The sequence below is a fragment of the Sabethes cyaneus genome, chromosome 1, assembly GCF_943734655.1.
Source record: "Sabethes cyaneus chromosome 1, idSabCyanKW18_F2, whole genome shotgun sequence".
Lineage (NCBI taxonomy): Eukaryota > Metazoa > Arthropoda > Insecta > Diptera > Culicidae > Sabethes > Sabethes cyaneus.
This window is the reverse complement of record NC_071353.1, coordinates 31,181,185-31,203,217: the sequence shown is the minus strand read 5'-3', so window position 1 is coordinate 31,203,217 and position 22,033 is coordinate 31,181,185. Positions and strand designations below refer to the sequence as shown.

At 40.7% G+C, this 22,033-nt stretch overlaps 2 protein-coding genes across 2 annotated transcripts; one reads left to right on the top strand and one right to left on the bottom strand.

Annotated features, from left to right (window-relative positions):
- Positions 1-7,317: 7,317 nt before the first annotated feature.
- LOC128733080 (heterogeneous nuclear ribonucleoprotein 87F) lies at positions 7,318-12,601 on the bottom strand. The gene is made up of 5 exons (XM_053826679.1): positions 12,363-12,601; positions 11,100-11,574; positions 10,363-10,878; positions 10,180-10,303; positions 7,318-9,507 (listed from the first exon to the last, which is right to left on the bottom strand). Exons 1-4 carry the CDS (start codon positions 12,411-12,413, stop codon positions 10,236-10,238), a joined length of 1,110 nt encoding a protein of 369 aa, XP_053682654.1. The 5' UTR covers positions 12,414-12,601; the 3' UTR covers positions 7,318-9,507; positions 10,180-10,235.
- Positions 12,602-19,703: 7,102 nt separating this feature from the next.
- On the top strand, positions 19,704-20,320 carry LOC128732530 (DNA-directed RNA polymerase I subunit RPA12). The gene is made up of 3 exons (XM_053825796.1): positions 19,704-19,903; positions 19,957-20,173; positions 20,237-20,320. The coding sequence occupies exons 1-3, from the start codon at positions 19,789-19,791 to the stop codon at positions 20,259-20,261; spliced, it is 357 nt and encodes a 118-aa protein (XP_053681771.1). The 5' UTR covers positions 19,704-19,788; the 3' UTR covers positions 20,262-20,320.
- The last annotated feature ends 1,713 nt before the right edge of the window (positions 20,321-22,033 follow it).

The following is a 22,033-nucleotide window of genomic DNA, read 5'->3' as shown; positions in this document are numbered from 1 at the left end:
CCGTTTGCATTGAAGGCCAGTTCCGTGTGTTTACTTTACTCTAAGCTTTTCTATGCGTCAAAAGCTAAAGCTCTTTAAAAGCTTATTGTTGTGGCGAAACTTTGAGACCGTGGTGCAGTTTTTTCGGAAATCGCTAGTGCAAAGAAATATGTGCGCAACCAAATATCTATTAACTAATTCCAGATTATACGTTTTATGAACACGTAATGATCTATATGATCAGTTAAATTTATTTTCCATTAGCAATTATGTTTTGCTGAGCGTTTGTTGACAAGTTTTAGGAAATGAGAACAGCACTGGAAGCACTGATTACGTGGCGAAAGTGTGCTCTGCCAATACAGATGCATTTTTAAGGCGCAAAACAATACATGCATCAAACGGTAGCCATTTATCTAGCCATCTTTGAGCCATTTTCGGTTTCCCCTTAAAACTGCATATTTCAACTCATATTATACTGGATATGAACCAGTGATTATTGAACTACAAATAAAACGTAGTTCTCCACACAATCAACATACAGAACGTTCAATAATAAGCACATTGAAGTGTACACATATTAAAACATGGTGGAAAAAGCGGTATTTCTGCGATGGTGTCCTGTGACGAAATGTAACTTGTTATACCTACCTAAATAACAATCTAAATCAAAAAGTAAATGCACTGAAGTCGCTTTTTAAACGATTTGTTTTTTACGCGAATATCGGAATTTACGCGGTTTTTTACGCGAATTTCGGAATTTACGCGGATGTGCTCAAAACGTCTATTTTTCGCGTAGTATTGAAATCCAGTTTTTTTACGCGAAATTTTGGTTTTTTACGCGAATTTTAGAATTTACGCGAGCTTTGGAATTTACCCGGTTTTTTTACGTGAATTTCGGAACGCGGTTTTGATTTACGCGGGACGTATCCTTCGCGTAAAAAGCGACTTGAGTGTACTACGTTAGAAAGTACATTTAATAGACATAATTTAAAACTTGTTTAATAACTTAGTCACAAACGTATTTTTGCTAGCGGGAGCAAAATGTCAACGAAAGTCGGGTCCTGGTCGTAGCGGGACACGCTGGAATGTGTATTGGATTTCATACTCTTGATGGCTGCTACAATTTCATCCAGCGATGGCGCCTCAGAGTTAACGCAAATGATTCGACGAACTGTAGGCGTCATACGCTGCTAGTTTTGTTGGTCTCTGACCTCACATTTGAAACTCGGAAGAGTTGTTCAAAATGTTCAGTTCACCGCTTAAGCTGTTCTGCACGGTCAGTCAGTAACTGACCAGCTTTGTCCTTTAGCGGCATGTTTGTATTTATCCTGGCACCACTAAAGTGGCGAGAAATACCGTACAACAAACGGATATCACCATTGGCGGCGGCGGTTTCCCCCTGTTCGACTAGGGAGTTAGTCCAGGCTCTCTTGTCCCGCCTACTAGCACGTTTAACAGCCCTTTCCAGTTCGGCATATCGTTGACGGGCAGCTGTCTTAGCCGATCTGGATCGCGCTTGCTTAATGCCGGCTTTCGCCTCTCTCCACTCGTCGATCTTACTCCAAGTTTCACCCGAGATCCACTCCCTCCGCCCGCCGCGCGCTTTGCCGAGGGTTTCATCACTTGTTGTGATGAAGGCGTTCTTGATGCCGGTCCATTGCTCTTCGATGGTTCCACCAGATGGCAACTCCGAGGCTCGGCATTCAAGTTGTTCGACAAAGGCCCTTTTCACCTCAGAATTCTCCAATCGGCAGACGTAGCAACGGCACCCGACTTTCTCCTCCCTTCGTTGGACACGTGCGACGCGCAAACACGTGCGATATCAGCGCTGCGTTTGTTGCGCACATCAAGACGGCTCCTTCGCCATTTCCGGCTGATGCAGATGTGGTCGATTTGGTTTTCTATTCGGCCGTCGTGGGAAACCCACGTGACTTTATGTACTGGTCTATGACCATGTTGTTATTAACACTGAATTCTGTAAACAGCTCCCCGTTTTCGCTCATCTCTCCTAGGTCATGGCGTCCCTTGACGCGTTCAAGGTCCGCGTTATTTGAGCCAATCTTCGCGTTGAAGTCGCCCATGTGATTTGGACGTCCCCCTTCGGTATTTTCTCAACCACGCTGTTCAGCTGTAAAAACTTTCTTTCTCCTGCAGGTCGGCAGCATCTGTTGGCGCATAGCACTGGATAGCTGTAAGGTTACTAACCCGTGTTTTGAATCTGGCAACAATTATTCGCTCGTTTATCAGTTCCCACTTCATCAGGGCCGCATATGCCCCTGGGCTCAGTAGGAATCCAACTCCTCTTTCTCGAGTAGCATTTTCACCTCGCATGCCAGAGTAGAGCAAGACTTGCCCGGATGATGTCTTGTGTTCGCCAGTACCCGGCCAGCGGACCTCGCTCAGCCCCAGGGTAAGGTTCTTACCCTTGACCGACTATACGTCCTATAATAGGAATTGCTGGCATAAACTCAAGCTTTGCCAGGGGATCACTGCGAGACGTATAACGACGATGGGCGCGGGCTCGCAATAGTTTCAGCTTTGGTAGCCGTTGATTTGACCAGAAAGGCTTCGGTCGAGGGCGGGGTGCGGGGGAAAGTTGGGTCAGCGTAACAAGACTCGGTACTTGATTGCAATCTATTCCAAAGGCCATAAATTCGGATTGGACAATAATTTTAATTTATTCGAAAGTACAAAATGTGTGAATTCAAAAATACAGAATCAGTTCACTTTGGCTCCATATGACCACCTTTTGCCTGCCCGAATGTGACTTGCCGTCATTTTGGCCCTCTCAAACAGACAAGCTTCCTTCACAGCGTGGTGTATTTTCCAGCCTAGACCTTGATCTCCAAAATGGCCCAGAAAGAATAGAGCATTTGAATTACGTACGGTGATTTCGAGTGCCCATGTGGGGTCTAATTGAAATTCGGAACATTGTTTTTCCGCCATTTTTGATTCATTTGCACGTTGTGAGACAGTGCCGGGTCTTGTTAAAACTTCCGTGGTCTACAAGCAAAATGTTTACATGTCTACGGCGCTAATGTCGGTCTGCTTCCAGAACACTTTCCCGATATGATAAGTAATGTCTCATTTACTTTAGTGCCATGCTCAATGAAAAAAATTGGAAAGCCCCGAACTTTATGGCGGGTGCTGTTTCCTGGTGACCAACTTTTTTTTATAATTCGTTTATTTGATTAGGCTCGGATGCGGAAGCTTAGAGGAGCCAGGATTCACTTTTTTTACAGTAATAACATATTGAACACTGTTTAAGCTGTTTTGTTAGCAGGTGTGATCGCTACGCCCGATTTACTGGGGTTAGTAGGTTTGACAATGTCAAAATTGGATGGACAAGGAGTAATAGGCTTAGGGCTCTCAATTTATTCATTTTTTTCTGTTTGCGATGATCCAGGAGCAACGGTATCGTGTGTAGTCATTGTTGTACTCCGTGCTTCCGGGTGGAAGCCATCGCCACAAACACAGTGTTTACTCTCTGCAAGCCCAATACGAAAGAGATGCTTGTTGAACGTGTAGTGATTGGACATAAGTCTAGACATCACGCGAATGAAATCTCTACTTATATTCAATCCCTTGCTTTCGTCGATACTTTAGGAATGATGAAATGTAGCCATCGTCCCAATTCGTCTATGTTCCATGATGTTTGCCAATTGATGAGCGATTTCTGACGCAAGGTACTATAAAATTCGTTATAGGCAATTGGTCTATCATAAATAATGCCATCAATCGCACCCACCTTAGCTAAAGAATCAGCCTTCTCAATACCTGGTATGGAACAATGAGAAAGGACCCAGGCTAAGGTAACCTTAAATTTTTTATCAGTTAAAGCACTCAAAAGCTCCCGTATTTTCCCCTCCTAAGAAATACGGGGAGTGCTTTGCCATTTTCATCGATCGCAGAGCCTCAATGGCGCTGAGGCTATTTGTGAAGATGAAGTAGTGGTATGTGTGCATAGTTTCGATGATCCCAAGGGAGTATTGAATTGCAGCAAGTTCTGCGAAATACACGGAAACAGGAGCATCGAGTTTATAAGAGGTAGTAAAATTTTCGTTGAAGACACCGAAGCCAGTGGACTCGTCGAGGTAGGATCCGTCAGTGTAAAATATCTTATTGCAACCAACACTTTTAAATTTATTGAAAAAATTTTTGGGGATCTCTTGCGATCATCACAATTGATCCGGGATACCGGAAGTTTCTTCTTTCATGGTGGTGTCGAAGAATATAGCAGATTTAGATGTATCTAGTGATGCAACACTTATGGGAGCATACTGGGAAGCGTTGATATCTTGAGCCATGTAGTCAAAATATAAAATGATAAATCTGGACTGAAATTAAAGTTCGACCAGCCTTTCGAAGTTACCAATTACTAGTGGGTTCATAATCTCACATCGAATGAGTAAATGATAGGACAACTTCCAAAAGCGATTCTTCAATGGCAGAATTCCCGCCAGCACTTCGAGACTCATCGTATAGGTCGATTGCATGCAGCCCAAAGCTATACGCAAACAACGGTACTGTATTCTTTCTAGCTTGATAATATGCTTGTTAGCGGCGGACCGGAAGCATCCATATTCAAGAACAGACAATATCGTTGTTTGCTATAGCCTAGTAAGGTCTCCTGGGTGAGCTCCCCACCATGTTCCGGTAATTGTACGAAGAAAGTTTCTCCTCTGTTGGCATTTTTGAATCAGATACCTAAAGTGGCATGCCCAAGTGCATTTCAATCCAACCAGATACCAAGATATTTGTAAACCAGTACCTGAGCGATCGCTTTACCCATAAGTAGGAGCTGAAGCTGTGCTGGATCATGCAGCCAAGAAAAAACGTCCAACTCTGATTTTTCCGGAGAGAATTCGATACCCAGCTTTAACGCCCAACTGGACCAATTGTCCAAAGTATCTTGCAAAGGTCCTTGCAAATCGTTAGCCGTGGATCCTGTAACGGAAACAACGCTATCATCTGCAAGTTGCTTTAGCGTGCATGACTCTTCGAGACAACTATCAATGTCATTAACATAAAAATTATACAGAAGAGGACTTAGACATGAGCCCTGGGGTAGACCCACGTAGCTAATTCGAGAAGTTGTCAAATCATCATGTGTAAAAATCATGCGTTTTTTCGACAACAAATTGAGCAAAACGTTGTTCAAGATAGATGTCCCTGCAAATGAAGTTTCTCGGTCAAGACTTCTATAGAAACACAATCAAAGGCCCCATTGATGTCCAAAAATACGGCTGCCATTTGATCCTTCTGAGCGTAGGTAAGTTGAATCTCCGTAGACAGCAACGCTAAGCAATCGTTTGTTCCTTTTACCACTGGGGAAGCCAAATTGGGTATCTGAAAGTAAGCCATTCTCTTCGACCCATTTATCTAAGCGAAGGATCATTTTCTCCATTAATTTTCGGATGCAGGAAAGCATCGCAATCGGCCTATAAGAATTATGATCGGAGGAAACTAGGGTTTCTCAATGGCCATGACTTTCACCTGCCTCTAGTCCTGCGGAACAATATTCAGCTCGAGAAACTTATTGAACATGTTCAACAAGCGTCTTTTGGCAGGGTCAGGCAAATTCTTCAACAAGTTGAATTTGATTCTGTCTAACCCTGCAGCAGTGTTGTGTCAAAAGAGGAGAGCTATAGAAAATTGTACCATTGTAAACGGAGGTTCAATTGCAGTCGAAGGGGACGCGTCGCGAAAAGATCTTTGAGCCGGGACAGAGTCCGGACAGACCTTCTTGGCAAAGTCGAGAATCCATCGGTTTCATTCGTAACGTTACGGTTCCGCATGCGTCTAGCGGTGCCCCAGAGTGCTCATCGCTGTTTATATCGACAAACCGTTCACGAACCGGCACCAATGTCCGTGTTTTTTCGCTTTCATCAAGCTCTTCATCTATCTCTCCAGTACCTCGTACTTCCTGAGCAGATCTATCGAACCGAGTTTTCGAAAGTTCTTAGACGCCAGAGACTCTTTCGCGTACGGTTCCGAGCACTCTTAGGTGACCAACTTACTTGCTTTTACTTATGTGTCCATATCCTCCGGTTCACCAGAACAAACGAAATCAAAAATCTCCACTACCGACGGCTACCCGCCGTGGCTTGAACCTGTCGCCAGGACACGTTCTCGTCTTCAGCCCGGATGTCGTTGGCTAAGCTGCGTCGCCATGAGCTTCTAGGTCTGCTTCTTCTACGCTGTCCTTGCGACTTCCGGTTGTGTGCTTCTGTGCAGATCTCGTTCTCTCCTTTCCTCAAGTGTGGCCGACCCACTTCCATCTACCTTCTACACATTTCTGTTGCTATCAGCCGTTGATGACATCGACGATGGAGTTCCTCATTGGATATCCCGATGTCAGGCCACCAGGCACGGATAATATATCGCAGGTACTTGTAGCTTTTACATTGTCTACGCTGAGACGCACAACGTTTCGCTAAAATCCAGCGATACTGATTTAACTGATGGTTTTCGTATGTAGAGTGATCTGGTTTGAGCGCCAAATGTTTCGCATACCTGCAAAGGCACCCCTCGCCTTCATGATCACTCTTAGTTCCACCATCGGGCGTTGTCTGGCTACCAAGATATTTAAAGTAGTCCACCTGCTCAGACCCGCTACTGTGCAGTCGGTGGGATTGCCAGTGTTCACTACCATAGACTTAGTTTTTACTATATTAACTGTGAGACCTGCTGCCTGAGAGCTCATCTAACTTTCTCTGCACATTGTTTAAGCGTCGTGCGAGCAGGACAATGTCGTCGGTTAGGTCGAGGTCAATTAGCTGCTCCATCGTTAGAGGATTCCAAGGCAATCCTCGATTTGATCTACTGTCTATTGCTCCAACTAATATCTCATCCATAACGACTATTTTGTTGGAAATCATAAGAAAAATTAAAAAATTGCAGACTCATTTATTTCAAGAGTACCGATTTAACATGCCTGCTGTCTCTCATCGTAGTGACCGGAACTCGATGTTTAATCGAAAGATTTTTCATCATCCATCCAGTCAGCTTCAATTCTACCCGCGAATATTTAACTTTATTCCGTTCCATCTTCTTTCATACATGGGGCAAAGTTGGATAACTCGGATACTATACACGTGTACGAATTTTGATTCAACTAGTACACATTAATCAAATCCAAACAGTACTAATTATGATGAATTTGTATAATTACACTGATGCATGTTAGTTATACACAATAAAATTTTCACGAAAAAAAACGTGGTCTTTGTGCAGGTATGCAGACAGGGTTAAGATTTTCGGATATAACATTACAACCAACAGTTACAGACAAAAATGTTTATTAAAGTCGTCAGCTTTAGGACAACTGTACATCGTACTGCTTAGTTGCAAAAATTTCGAACAAAAATGGAAATGAAAGAAACATTATTCATTTCTGTTATTCAAACAGTTGCCGATAGAACAGTAGCACAGACCTGCGCAGCTTCGATTGAGGCGACAGCTCTGAACTGCTGAACCCTGTAATCGCTGAAACAGAAAAGACATATAACAATTCACTTACCGTAAGAGTGACCTGTAGTGTGCGATCCAACACGCGCAATAAGACCAGCCAGAATTGTTATGCTTCATTTCACGCGGCAAATTCTTTGCTACTACTCGTACGATCAATTAGTGGTAGGCACGAACGTAAAAGAAGAAAGATTGAAAATTAGTATGTCAAGACAAAACTCAGCTGCATAATTAAATGAAAAAAAGTATCTTAGTTGGTGAAAAAAAAAATCCACACAAATCACCCCACAACGACGATTTGCGATAAAAGAAACAAAACTATCGGAGCTTCTCTTCCTATCGCCTGTCACACTTTTAACTGACTGGCCTCAGTGTATTAGCGGGGAACAATTCTACAGTGCACAAAACTGGCAAATTAAAATCGCATAACTTCTAACGTAGAACTTACTAATATGGTTACTAACCATCTTCCTCGAGCTTCACTAATTTTTTGCACTTTCTAGCATTTCTCTCACCTGTTTGCCCTCTTTCCTGTTTCAGCGAGCTTTACCTATGGGAGAAGCAGAATCTACAAAAATATCACACTCGTTTTACGCAAAAGGAAGAACTAATCCTTAACACTAAAGAAAAACAAACCGGTTTTCTGGGGTTGTATCTTACTATACTTGTTCCTTTACTATCTCGGAAATTATTCGATTTGAACATTTAGTCGATTTAATGTTATACTGTTATTTAACTTTACTAGTTAGTACAGATATCTTGCTTTACTCTACTACTTCATTCTGTGATTTTGCTTAGGTGTTTTTTAAATGTTAATTAGAACTTTCTTATATCGAAAACTGCAGCGAAATAAAATTGTCTGCCAGTCAAACTCTTCGTCTATGTTTCTACTACTGCCCAGGAACTAGGGAGCCAGGAAATGTGGGTAGGACGCTCGGGACGGAAAGCCAATCGTCGACAATAGGACGAAATGACGAATTCAACCGAAAGAGAACCTATTCGTTGAAAATTTGCACATGAGAAAAGTGGCCGATAACCATCCGACCAGGAGTGGTACTGTTTATCTGAAAACCAATGCTCATCGCATTCATTCCTTAAATTTTTGTTTTAAAAGAAGTATCATTCTTATGTTTAAGAAAATATTTACAAGTTTCTTCTGTGTCCTGTGTTCTCGTAAACAACTTCTGTTCTTTATTCTACCATCTGTTTTTTTCTAGTAAATCGGTTTAATCTTTGTATGAGTGTATGTGTATATATAAGTTTTTGGACGATTTTTACGAGTTTGTTGCTTCTTCTAAACAGTTTTGCAAAGCTTCCCCTACGGTATTGCAGTATATATGCGAGAAAAGGTTAAATTCCTCTTAAGACTGAACCTATAATTATTCCGTACATTTATGTATATATTGTTATGCATGATCCATTCTCGGTGTGATTATTTCCGCAATAAAAATCAAAATTTGTGTTTTTTAACGCGAAGAACATTTTGTGAGAGGGAAAAAGTACTCGGATACGTTCTCCCAGGGTATGAGCTGAAGACTAATGGTAGGAGCTCTGCGATTGGAGCCATGCCCGAGAATAAAACAAGACGCTCCTTTCGCAGACAAAAAAAATAACTTGCCTGATTGCGCGTTCCCATACCTTTGCCTTTTGCTGATGAATAGAAATATACGTTATGCGGTAATAGCAACTCATGCTATTCCGGCATTCGTTATTATCCTGTTCAATCTTGATCTGAATTACGCCCTCACTTTCCCCTTCTCACTAAAAATTCTCCACTGTCAAATAAAATTGCCTCCGTCTGCATCTTCAATGATTTGTCTATATACTTATTTGCTTGCTTCACTGCGTTACTTCCTTGGTTAGCTTAATAAAATTACGAATGCTGCTCCCTCCGCTTCTTGATTTCTCACGCCTATTTTTGTTTTGTTTTGTTTTGCCTTCAGTCATCTCTTTGCTCCTTGCTCATACATATCCTTGCACTGTCCTGTTTTACCACCTTCTATGTATGCCTCAATAACTCTCCGACTGATTCTGACCTTTTCTTTACTTTTTGTACACCTGATAAAAATGTAAAAATTAGGAAAATACAAACATGACACATTAGATCATAGCTAGTTGTAACTGAGAAAGTAAATCTTAAGTATTATAAGAAGAATATTAGAACAGAAACGTATTTACACAATTGGTCGCTTTGTATGACAATAAAACCAAAATAATTCAGCTATTTTCCTCCGACAAACAAGTAATGGTCTAGCACTGCTTGAAGAGAGCACTATCAGCGAAAGAAAATGTTGAATGATAGGATAACATATGTGCTTTTCTAATCCTTCAGAACAAACTATGCCCAGATATGCTTCTAAATTCAAATCTGCAAACTTCCAAACCTAAAACAAACAGCAACACTCACTTTCATTCCTATTTCCCATTCATCTCGCAACTGCAAAGTAAACCACTCCGAATTCATTAGCAGTAAAAAACCAAAAAATAACGAGTTCTCAACTTGCTGTTTTTGCAAACGGAGAACTAATCGACATTTACAATTGGTAAGAAAACGTAGAAACACGAAGTGAAGACAAGGGCGCGCTACAAAATAGAATCGCTCCAGCGTGAAAGAAGGTTTCCAGTTTCTTGGGATGTTGCGAGAACAATTGGTGCAATCATTCGCACACACAAAAAGAACAACAAATAATGATAACGCAGACAATAAGTATGCTCTGCTTGAATATTTACCTGCCACAATGGGGGCCGTGCGTCCCAGCCTCTCACTCTTGTATCGCGGCAGCCGTCTAGTACCGACGGTTACCTCCGGGAGCTCCGTAACCGCCGCCGCTTCCACCGAATCCGCCTTGATTACCTGTAAACACGAATCAAAACACTTAAACCTTAGCGGCACAAATCACAAGTAATAAATACCATCGTACGACTCCATACCGTATGGTGCCGATCGCTGATTGTTGTACCCTCCGGCACGCACCGGACCGGCATTGTAACCTTGCTGGTAATTGTTACCGAAACTGTTACCAAATTCGCCTGTGCCCTGGCTTCCCCAGCCACCAGTCTGTTGGCCCCAGCCTCCTTGGGTGCTGCAGTTATGGTCCCATGGGTTTCCAGCTTGGCTCCAGTTGCCACCGCCTGTATTGTAGCCGCCTCCATTGCCGTAACCACTATTGCTGAAGCCTCCCTGCTGCTGGAATCCACCGCTGCCCCAATCGCCTTGGCCGCCACGCTGACTCTGTCCCCAGCCACCGCCTCCACGACCGCCAGACTGTCCCCAGCCTTGTGACGGACCACCACCGCGTGGCTGACTTCCCCAGGCACCGCCACCGCCGCCACCACGACCGCTATCGCTCTTGTAACGATCCATTTCCTGCTTCGGCAGTGCTTTCTTTACATCCAGCATCTTGTTCTGGATGGTGTGGCTCTTTTGCACTATTGAAAAAAAAAATCATTAAAATAAAATCCATAGGTTTAACAAAAAATGACACTTCAATTTACTAAATTACTGTTGTTTTATAAATGTTTGAAAATGTGAATAAATAGAAGACAAAAACCAGACAACACGTTTTTTGTCGGTCATAAATAGAAAGCAGGTAAAACGTAAAGATTCTGTCTGGTTCTAATACCGTTATAAAGTATGAAAATCTACTCACAAATAATCTTATCCACCGGATCGTAATCGTCGAATTCGACAAACCCGAAACCGCGCTTTTTGCCATTTTCCTTGTCCGTCACGATGCACGCCAGGATCACGTTACCGTACTTTCCGAAGTACTCGCGCAGGTGTTCCTCCTCGAAATCGTCCCGCAGGCCACCGACAAACAATTTCTTCACCGAGGCGCCCGCCTCCGGACGGTTAATGTCTTGGCGAGGAACCGCTCGCTTGGGTTCCACAACGCGCCCATCGATCTTGTGCGGACGCTTTGCCTGCGCTTCGTCAACCATGTACGATTTCGAGTAGGTAATAAATCCAAAACCGCGGCTTCGCTTCGTTTTTGGATCCTTCATCACTACGACATCGACCACCTTGCCCCACTTTTCGAAGTACGCCTTCAGCACATCGTCAGTGGTGCGATAGTCCAGACCACCGATAAACAGCTTGCGCATGTGCTCCGGCTCTCGGATCTCCTATGAAATAAAGCAAGAAAAATATTCAGATATCCGATCCCTAATTGATTGAACGCAGCAGTACTCTTCTCTTGTCTCCGTTCCGAAAAAAAGGTGTCTTGCGTATTACAGCTCAAACATGTAACAGACATGCCACCTAATGCACTCTCCAATACTCGCACCTCGAAAAAATAAGCGGTAAGCTAAACGATAATCTTTCAAAACGAAGGCACATATAATCGATAAAGCATTTTGCTTCTGTAGATAGGACTGTGCTGTATTTAACAGTTAGTAATCTTCTATCCTTATATTTTAGCACCAATGCCTGTGTGGGTGTATGTTGCCAATACAGTGCTGATGTTGAGAAGCTCAAGAAGCAGTCAAACATAAAGGTTCGTTGACTTTCACAAAATGACATCATTGTAAAGAATGCCTGTCGGTTTATTAAACAGTAAATTGAGACGGAAAATAGTCGATATGTTCATATCGTGACGCTGATTTTGATAAAAAAAAGCTTGTTTTTCTGATAGAAAAACACTCAACTAGCAAGGCTTTACTGTACTTCGCATTGGCAAGCAACAGAAAAAAATGAAAGGGTGTAGTGAAAATAATACGCATCAATTTTCCAACATGGCGGTTAACTTGCAAGCCCGGGAACGTAATCTCGGAAAGCTTCAACTATTAAATTAAAAACTAAAAAACACTTTTTTGTGTTGTAGCACCGTGATTAACAATAATCAAGCGCAAATCGAGGCTTCAAAATAATTTAACTCAGCCCGTATGTAAAAGCCCCCACTAAAGCTACCTACCTCATCGTCGCGGCCATTCTGATGATCGCCATTTTGGTGGTCTTCGCTCATTTTTTCGTTTCGCTTTTTCTTTCGAATATACTACTAATGGACACTGTTCTGCTGATCACTGTTTACGATTGTGGCTTTATATTGCAAAATAAACTGGCTGAACAGTTGAAAAAGCACTTTTCACTTGATATTCGCAGAGAAAAAAACCCGTCGAGTCACACCGGCCAGAAAAAGCAAGCGTACAACACGAACGAATGAACACGAATGAAAGTTTTAGAGCCTTTTCAACCTTTTCAAGATTTTCGTCGGTTTCGTCGACTCAACCGGCTTTACCAAGAGCGCTACAAAGCTGGTGTTTGAACGAACGTCGCCATCAGCAGGGGTACCAGATTTATTAGATTCATTTTCAAAATGAAGATTTGGATCAGCAGCCGAATCACAGAGAACAGACATCCATTCAGGAACAAATTTTTCGCGAATTCTTGGATAAAATTTCAAATTAAAATCACCTAATATGCTAGCGACACCACCACTATAGTTTCCCAACTAAATGATTTTTTTGATTTGCACACTGACAACCTTTGGTTCTTCTGGCGCTAGTATATATGGACTATATGCGTTATGCTAGCGCCAGAAACTAGCTGTTGTGGGTTTAGTGTAGAATTTTATGCGCCTTTAGCGACACCATCACTATAGTTTCCCAACTAATTTGACATAAGTTTTATCCAAGTGGGGACCTTTCGCTTGGATGTCTGTTCTCTGTGGCCGAATTCCTGACGTAAAAGAAAAGAAATTTTTAGAAGAGATTTTTAGAATTTTCTTATTTTAGAATTCCGGCAAAAAGCTTTAAGAGAATCTTTGACGTTTAAAAAAGGAAAAGAGATTTTTAATCTCTTCGAAATTTTTCGTGTAAGAGAATTAGAATCACAGAGAACAGACATTTATGCTCATATAAAATATAATGCAAATGGTGTGTAAACTTTTCAATAAGACACTAGCGACATCTCTCTTGAGGTGCACCAGTTGTTCAATATCCTCGTTGCCAAATTTAGTATATTGTCTTGTTATATTCTGCATATTCGGAATACTGGCTACTCTGATGCAAGTTATTGTAGCAACGTCTGTAACCGTGGTTGTAACACAGAGAACAGATTAACAGGCTCGAAGGAAGTAATCGATTTTTTGTGTGTAAAATCTGTCGGTAGCGCCCTCCAGAAATAGTTTGCCAAACGCATCAAAAAATATCCATGTACCTTTATCAATATTTCTTTGTGCTGGAGTTACATAGCAGCGATGGCAGCGCCATCAAGATTTAGTTTGCCACTTACTGCTCGAGGGGTGCTCTATTGAAGGATTTCTCGTAGATTACATAAAAACCTTTTACACACTTTTTGTCAATTACCTGGTAGTCTGTTCTCTGTGGTTGTAACTTTATTTATGTTATTTATTGAACCTGGCTAACAATCTAGAATACAGACTAAACGGCATCTCAATATTTAATTTTTTTGGTAATTACCGGCAAACAGGTGCCATGTTTAGAGTTTTTCAATAATTGAACATACCATTCGTACCGCCTGACACCATCGCGGCGGAACCTGCAGCAGCCTTCTCAACTTTGATCGCCTTCCATAAAACCTTACCTCTATGACGACTTTCGTATAGACGAACGGGTGCGGAAAGCTACACAGAATCACACGCAAATATAATTTCACGGAAGGATTGAAAAGGAATAACTCAAGAACTACTATTTGTGATAAATGTTGTTTACTTTTATTTTTGGTTGGATAAATTGCATACCCAAGCAACCAAAAGTTCGAATTTCACTTAAGAAACATACTTGAAAGTTCATATTTGGTTCAAGTTTAGTTCCGCAGAACTTTCTTGCTGAACAACCAGACATTACATTTGTAAACCGAACTTCATTCTCATTAAAGTACCGTTAATATCTGTAGCAACTTGAAAGTCCAACATGCAGATTGAAAGTTCAACATACAACCTGAAAGTAACTTAGAGTTCGGATAATGGTGTCTAAGGAAGGTTAACAAGCTTTATGTCTATGGAGGTATAGCTTGCTAAGCAGCTTTACTAGTAATTAACCGAACTTCAGAGCTGCCTTGAGTTCGCTGCATAGAGCGCTAAGCAGCTTCTGAAGAAACTTTGGCAAAAGTTTATATAAAACAGCGCTTGTAGTTCTATTTTTATACTTTTCCATTTTCTACCTCCGCCTCCTCCTAACTTTTGTAAAGTCGGTTCATGCGATTAAGATGGACCATTTAAAAAAAGTCTAACTAACACCGACCGCTACTGCATTTGAACCCGAGCGTTCCTCGTTACATGCCTATCCTGATGCATTGCGCCATCTCTTACGCCGCTAGTGACATGAATTTTGCCGATGAGTTGTTCTTAAGTGTAAGTTCGTTTCGGGGCTGTGATAAATGAGAAATTAGCACATCGAGTAAAAACGATGCAAATCGCATATTCCAGCAACGGAGCAGTGGTATGCGTCTAAGTTACCGAAAAGAAGTACTCGAGTTCAAATCCCCGAGGTTTATGTTGGTGGTGTGTGGTAAGTTACAATAAATTAATATTTATAAAAAAACAGTCGATTATTAACCGAAATTAAACACTTGAGTTAATGAGAAATGTCATGAATCTGCAAAACAGGAAGAAGTGGGAAAATATTCCCCCAATCTTTTTTATTTTGAAAATTATTGAAGTTTCTTTTTGGGCTGAACAGTGTTCTATATAGCGACTTAAGTGAACTTTTTGCGAACTTTCTAGTTCTGTTAGAAGTTACTTTGTATTCCCTTCAAAGTTTAAACATCAAATACGAACTTGAAAGTACGGTTAATTACTTAAAAATGAAGTTGAATAGAGTTCTATTCATGATCATTTCGTTGGCTGATTAAGCCAAAAATCCCCTTTTATCGGAACTTTTGGTTACTTGGGTAAACAACACGCTGCCGTAGCGACGCCTTGGTGAAAACGTGAATACTTTGATATGCATTAACAGACATTGAAAATCAAAATCAATCCTCTTAGTGATGTGAGCGCCACGTATCAGGAGCATTACCACATACTTTTAAAATGGCGGCTGAGCTTTTACATATGTTGCGAAATTAAGATGAATGTCTGTCCTCTGTGTTAAGGCCCCCATACACGTACGTACATGTTGGCCAAAAATGTTGGTGAATTCATGTTCGGCCAACAAGCTCGCTTGTGTGTGAGTGCCACGAACCAAACTGGCAGAAGAAAATGTTCGGCGCTCGGTCGGAATGAACCTCCAACATTTTGTTCATTTCCAACCCAACATATGCGTACGTGTATGGGGGCCTTTAGAATCATTTTATTACTTGCGTTAAGTGTGTTTTAAATCTATTGTAAAACAATAAAAATTTATACTTAGAGCACGGAGAACAGATTAACAGGCTCGAAGGAAGTAATCGATTTTTTGTGTGTAAAATCTGTCGGTAGCGCCCTCCAGAAATAGTTTGCCAAACGCATAAAAAATATCCATGTACCTTTATGAATATTTCTTTGTGCTGGAGTTACATAGCAGCGATGGCAGCGACATCAAGATTTATAACGAATTCATCAATTAACCTGGCTCAGGTCGATTAGCACTCAGTTTTAATCGAAGTGCTGTCAAAGCGTTCATAAATTAACCGAGATTGCATTTCGGTTAAACTGACAGCATTCAGTTTAAAGCGCAGGTTAAAACTGTCTAGCATTACGGTTTACGGGTCGATCTGTCAAACTGCCCGTATCGTTCATAAATTTCGGGTTCGAGTTAGCACGAACCCAGGTTAATTTATGAATTCGCTATTAGTTTGCCACTTACTGCTCGAGGGGTGCTCTATTGAAGGATTACTCGTAGATTACATGAAAACCTTTTACACACTTTTTGTCAATTACCTGTTAGTCTGTTCTCTGTGCTTAGAGTAATGAAGACAGCGATTTTATCACATTTTAATCGAGATTTTAAATAATTCGAAAATAAGATATTACTGCAGACAAACAGACGAGACGGGGGGCTCCGTAGCCGCAAGGTTACCGAGTCTGCTTTGACAAGCGAGTGGTCGTGGGTTCGAATCTTAGTAGAATCAAGCCATTCGATGTCAAGTGACTTTAGCATGGGTTTATTCTCAGGCCCCTCCATTTACCCTTCCTTCGTGCTGAATTCTATATTTAACCCTCTGAAGCCTCTTGACAGTGCAAATGTCCCTCCTATAGTTAAGTGTACTGGGTCAGAGGTACGAATGAGTCCTCGCCAGGGACGGCTATAATATGGGATAGTGCTGGCAGCGAGGAATAAGTGGGTAAAGTAGATCAAGCATTGAAGGAAGGGTAAACCCCAATACACGCAAGCACGCATACAATTTAAAAAATAAGCATATCGCTCATTCAATAGCGATTATAGCAAAAAGAAATGCAGTGCAGGTCATACAGCAAACACCCGGGCGATATTACAATAGATCAACTATACTGGTCGCAGTAATGAGTCCACACATGGAAAAAAAAAAAAAACAGACGAGACAGTCGTGTTAATTTTATCGTCTATTCAAGAATTACCAAGGGGTCGGACACTCAGCACATAGTGCCCCGGCACTGCAGAGATATCAAACGGCACACCTTTAAAGCCTTATAAAAATAACATTTATAGGGCTTTACACACCTCCGGTTCAATTTTCATATATGAAATGGGAGCAGTGCCAGTTGTCAAAATCATCTCGCACGGTTGCCAGATCTATCAGATTTTAACGAATTTAACAAATCTTGCAGTTCGGCACTTTCGGTACAGCATCGGCACAGCTCGGTTCGTTTCAAGTCGCCTAACATAAAAACGGCTGTGCCGAGTGACCGACCCCTTGAGAATTACTCATTTTTCAAAAAAGCATGTTTCGCGACATGTCCACACCGCGTCACTCGAGTTTTTAGTATGAAACCATACAAATATAAAAACCTTACGGTATAAAACCATCCAAGTAAAAGCTACTTCGTAACATGCATAACAGAGGGTGCATTGTGCAGGCAAAAAGTGTAGGACGATAGTTTTTAAAGCATTTTCTTCTATGTCATGTCAGTTCGTCAGTGATAGCACAGACTAACGACGTAACACTGAAGCCTCATTCCATCGTCAATAAAAACGTTCTTTTCAAATTTTCGCTTAAGCCAAGACTTAAATAAGAGTCGCTGCGCGAGAACGTCGCTCGACTGCGCTGGCGCCGTTGGCAGATAATATACAAGTAAATTTATAGCATTGCTAAATTTATAGCAAACTATTCTGCGTAGTGCGAAGACTGCACCAGGTGATGCTAGAGTTTTTTCTAGGTTTTAGGGGTGTCATTGAAACGATGTTTAGTTGGAAAATTTGTTCGAAGTGTTACGTCTGTTAGTCTGTGGTGATAGTCAGTAATCTTTGGAATAGTTTATTAATCAAAAATAGTCTGGCTGTAGACGTGATAAATATCCACTCTTTAGGATGATAATAATCTAATTTTTCCCAAGTAACAATAGAGCTTGCTAAGCCCAGTGCAAAAGGCTACAAAAACTTATCGTTTATCACTCAAACGTATGTTTTTTTACCGGGGTATAACTGGGGGAAAACAAAAACAAACGTGTAAAATCTAACAACAGCAGCAACAAATCGCGCGTCGATGTGTGCGTACGATAAACGTCAGCAAGCTCAATTAAGCTTCATCGCAGCTTTTAACAAGTCTGAAGCTTGATAAAATCACTAGATGTTTAAGAGTTGAAAAAAGGTTTTCATTTCTAAACCTAAACCATAGTTCAGCCACAGCTTGAATAATATCAGCTATAAACAGGGCCCGGCATTGTCGAAACAAATGAATGAAACTGACTTTCTCTTACCTTCGCTTCACACATGAAGTGCCTTGCTTCATTTGTTGAACAGAACGTTTCAAGCAAGCTTCAGTTCATGTTGGTGACTGTTTCAATTGACGACGGCAGAAAGTCAGGCACGATTTGTCCATATTGACTAGGTTTACTTTAATATGCGTTGCATTGTAGAAAATGTTACTCATATTCAATTTATTTGCATTCAAAGTTGCTGGCCTTCCTTTGAATACTTGATAGAAAACTACAAATGAAAAGTTTAAACCAATAGTCATGATAAAGTGAAACCCGTTTCGCTGACGCTGACTGCCCAAGGAACAATTCTCGCGTCACTTTTCATTTCGTCCAATGTAACAAATGTAAACAAATCCGGTTTATCACAACAAATTATTGCTCTTTTTAAACTCTATGTTATACAAAAACACCTGCCCAAATAGAATTATTTTGAGGTTAAAAAATTAGCATTATCAAAATGTCCAATGTGCACATTCGAATTACGGATGACTGACTGTTACTTCGGTCGCTCTCATCTGATGTCCAAAGTGCAAAAAAAATCAAAACAAACCCAATCTGTACATTGGACGTTTAGCAAGTGAAAGTTTTTTTTCGCATTATTTATGCATTTTAAGTGAAACAAGTGGCCTAATATCGAGCCTAATATTGAAAAATAGCCTCGAAAATAGCGTAGCACGGCAACGCACGTATTTTACGGTGATCTCGCTTAATTTATGTGCAATAGCCTGGAAAAATAAAAACGTCCAAAGTCTTGTCCAAAGTACAGTATGAGATGGTAAACAGTCCAATGTAACTTTTTCCATAATAAACCAAAACTGCTTAGTTTTAATTAGATTTTTAAAATCTCCGTTAAATATTGAATGTTATTATTCATCAACCACGTTGAGTAAATGACTGAAAATTATTTCATTTTGAAACAATTTAATGTTCAATTCGAAGAACTTCGATCTCGTTTTTCTCAATATGGTGGAATTGTTACATTGGACGAAATCAAAAGTGACGCGAGAATTTTGTTTTATTGCAGCTTATCAGGCGCTTGTTCCAATGGATTTAGCTATACAATAGTTAAATAAACTACTCTTAAACAAAAATGTTTGTTGGGTGAAGCCAGTTTGAAACTGAAGCTGTGCTACTTCTGTTGGAACCGAAGCTTCACTGCTTCATTGTTTAGTGACGCTATGCAATTGAAGGTGACGTTGTCGTTGGCCCTGGCTATAAAAGCGTTTGAAATTGTTACTTGGGTGGAACTCGGTGGAACCCTAAATTACGATACTTTGAAAACTTGTTTGAAAAGATCCCGCATCTTTGTTACTCTGACAGTCTCTAATTTCAATGTTTTTAATAAGTACAGCTCGCATGCAGTCAAGTATGCAGCCACATTTTGAAAACTTGAAAAGGCTTTCTCGCAGATTTGTTTTTATTTTTAGTGAATGAGGACTAAGGAAGAACTTGAAGAGTCGTTTCGTTAGGCAGAATTGTCAAAGTTTCACCGCTGAATAAAATCGAAATTATTTCAATCAGTCTTGCTCTGGACATAATTTAAAAAAATTATTTATAGTTCGAAATGGAAGGATCATATACGCCTGGCTTTTGTCCAGAATGTGGATCAATATTACCACTGCTACGGATGACTGGAAACGTGACTTGCTACAGCTGTCACAAAAGCTATAACGAAGCAGGTAAATATATGACTTCCGGCGGGAGACTAGCATGTAATCAAATGCCGTTTCAGTGTTTGGTTCCATGAATATGGAATATACCATCCGTTTTAACTCTTACGAAAATAAAAAGTCAAGCAAACAGGATACAGCCGCCGACGAAGACGCGGACGGTCCGATTGTGTCTCGGCGATGTCCCAATTGTGCTAACGGCCAGATGTCCTATGCGACGTTGCAACTGCGCTCGGCCGATGAGGGGCAGACAGTTTTCTTCACGTGTACCAAATGCAAGTTAGTTTTTTTTGATTTGCTTGTTAGATTTCTATCTTTAATTACAATCTTATTCAATTACAGATTTAAGGAATCCGAGAACTCCTAATGTGCTGGCATGTTTTTTGCGTGATATGTTTATTTTTTATATATTAAAAAATATATGGCTTTCAATTGAAACTCATTTGAAGTCTCTATTCTATTGATAAGTATTGCTACTATAACAATGATATTACAACTTAAAAATGAGTCCTTACCTTGTTACCAAGTTTTTCCATTTTTACATTGAACCAGGTTTTGGTGTTGGATATACGATTGTATCCTTAAACCGGAAGACTTTTTTGGATGAAATATTGCTGGAAGGAAAATTGAGTTAAAAGTAAAACGCATCTTGCTAATTTTAAATAATGATCGAAGAAATATGAACATTGTTAAACAGGTCAAATAATAATCCCGAATCTACATTCCGATCAGAAACATCCTGATCGATGTGTGTCATAGCATACCTACGTTGTACTTTGATCGAAGCGAAATTTCTGATCGGATCCGGGTCCGATCGGTATGGCGAATAATAGATAGTCTTACGGCAATTTCTTGTATATCCCATTTGGATGTACAGCCTTAATTTTTTTGTTTACTTTTCTATTGATTTTAGTTTCTTACTTCTACCAGCAGAAAGCCGAGGTGGTTTTTACCGTAGCAAGAATTCCTCTCTGCTGTACTCGATCCTGGGCTACTCGTCGCCAATTCGTTGAGCGTCTCGACACACGCAAGTCGGCTTCAACCTGGCCGAGCCATCTAGCACGTTGGGCTTTTCTATTCCTGGTGCCGGTGAGGTTTTTGAAAAGAGCGGATTTCACTGCACAGTCGTCCGGCATCCTTGCGACGTGATCGGCCGGCCGTAGTTTTCCAACTTTTGCCAGGTATACGATGGAAATCTCTCCTAGTACCTGCAAATACTACCGCAAAACCGCCTCCTAGTGCCTGCAAATACTACCGCGGGAGCAAAACCGAAAGTTGCTCATTTAAAGAGCGCATTAAGAAGTTTTTCTGCGCGTCAGTTTTTCTCATTATGTTTAGTCTGTTTCTCATTGTGTGGATTTATTTCTCATTTCTGAAAGCAGTTCTGCTCATTGTGTCGAACAAAAAAAGTTGCACTTTTTGCACAATGAGTGAGGAAATAACAAGCCTGATCTCGAGATTCTGGCAATAAAGTAAATTACTGATTTCAGCAAGGCTGATCCGCAGACGGAGATCTTTCAATCGGTGGACAAAGTTTTCATAAGTTTTTCACCAAGTGGGGTTACTTTTCGAGTAAATTCTCTTCTGTTTTAGTTCGAGTAAATAATCTTCTGTTTTAGCGGTTTTAGCATGCATTTGATTTTAAGTTGGCGCGAATAACGAAAGGTTAAAACGCTCAGAGAAAGCAATGTGACATTCATTGAACTAGAAATATTCTGGTCACTTTAATCAAAACAAAATTGTGCAACCGAAATTCTATATTGTATGTGATAATTTCTTATTTGTTTATTTAAACAATAGATTTACTCGGTTCCAACGATGGATAAGGTGCCCTCTAAAAATTAATTTATTAAATTATTCAATTTAAATTGAACCATCGTAAGGATTGCAGCAGAAAAGGCCTTCCCGCAGAGTTGCCTGCATTACAGTTTGATTATCACGTGGTTGACGTTTGCAGCGTTTGCATCACGCTTGTCACGAATGGCAAAGCAAACGTGATGAGTGTGCGTGTGTTGCATCGGAATTACTTTTCATCGGGGATGCCAGATGTATATTTGATTAAACGGATGGTTCACAATAATTTAAAATCCAAAGAGAAAACCGTAAAAATAACAAACAAGATATTCGAGGATTTTGCTA

Bases quoted from the DNA above. Each gene is read 5' to 3' on its own strand.
- LOC128733080 (XM_053826679.1), bottom strand. From the start codon at position 12,413: ATGAGCGAAGACCACCAAAATGGCGATCATCAGAATGGCCGCGACGAT. The intron at 11,575-12,362 runs GTAGGTAGCTTT...TTTATTTCATAG, and splicing joins AGAATGGCCGCGACGATGAG to GAGATCCGAGAGCCGGAGCA. The intron at 10,879-11,099 runs GTGAGTAGATTT...TTTTTTCAATAG, and splicing joins TCCGGTGGATAAGATTATTT to TGCAAAAGAGCCACACCATC.
- LOC128732530 (XM_053825796.1), top strand. From the start codon at position 19,789: ATGGAAGGATCATATACGCCTGGCTTTTGTCCAGAATGTGGATCAATA. The intron at 19,904-19,956 runs GTAAATATATGA...ATGCCGTTTCAG, and splicing joins CAAAAGCTATAACGAAGCAG to TGTTTGGTTCCATGAATATG. The intron at 20,174-20,236 runs GTTAGTTTTTTT...ATTCAATTACAG, and splicing joins TTCACGTGTACCAAATGCAA to ATTTAAGGAATCCGAGAACT.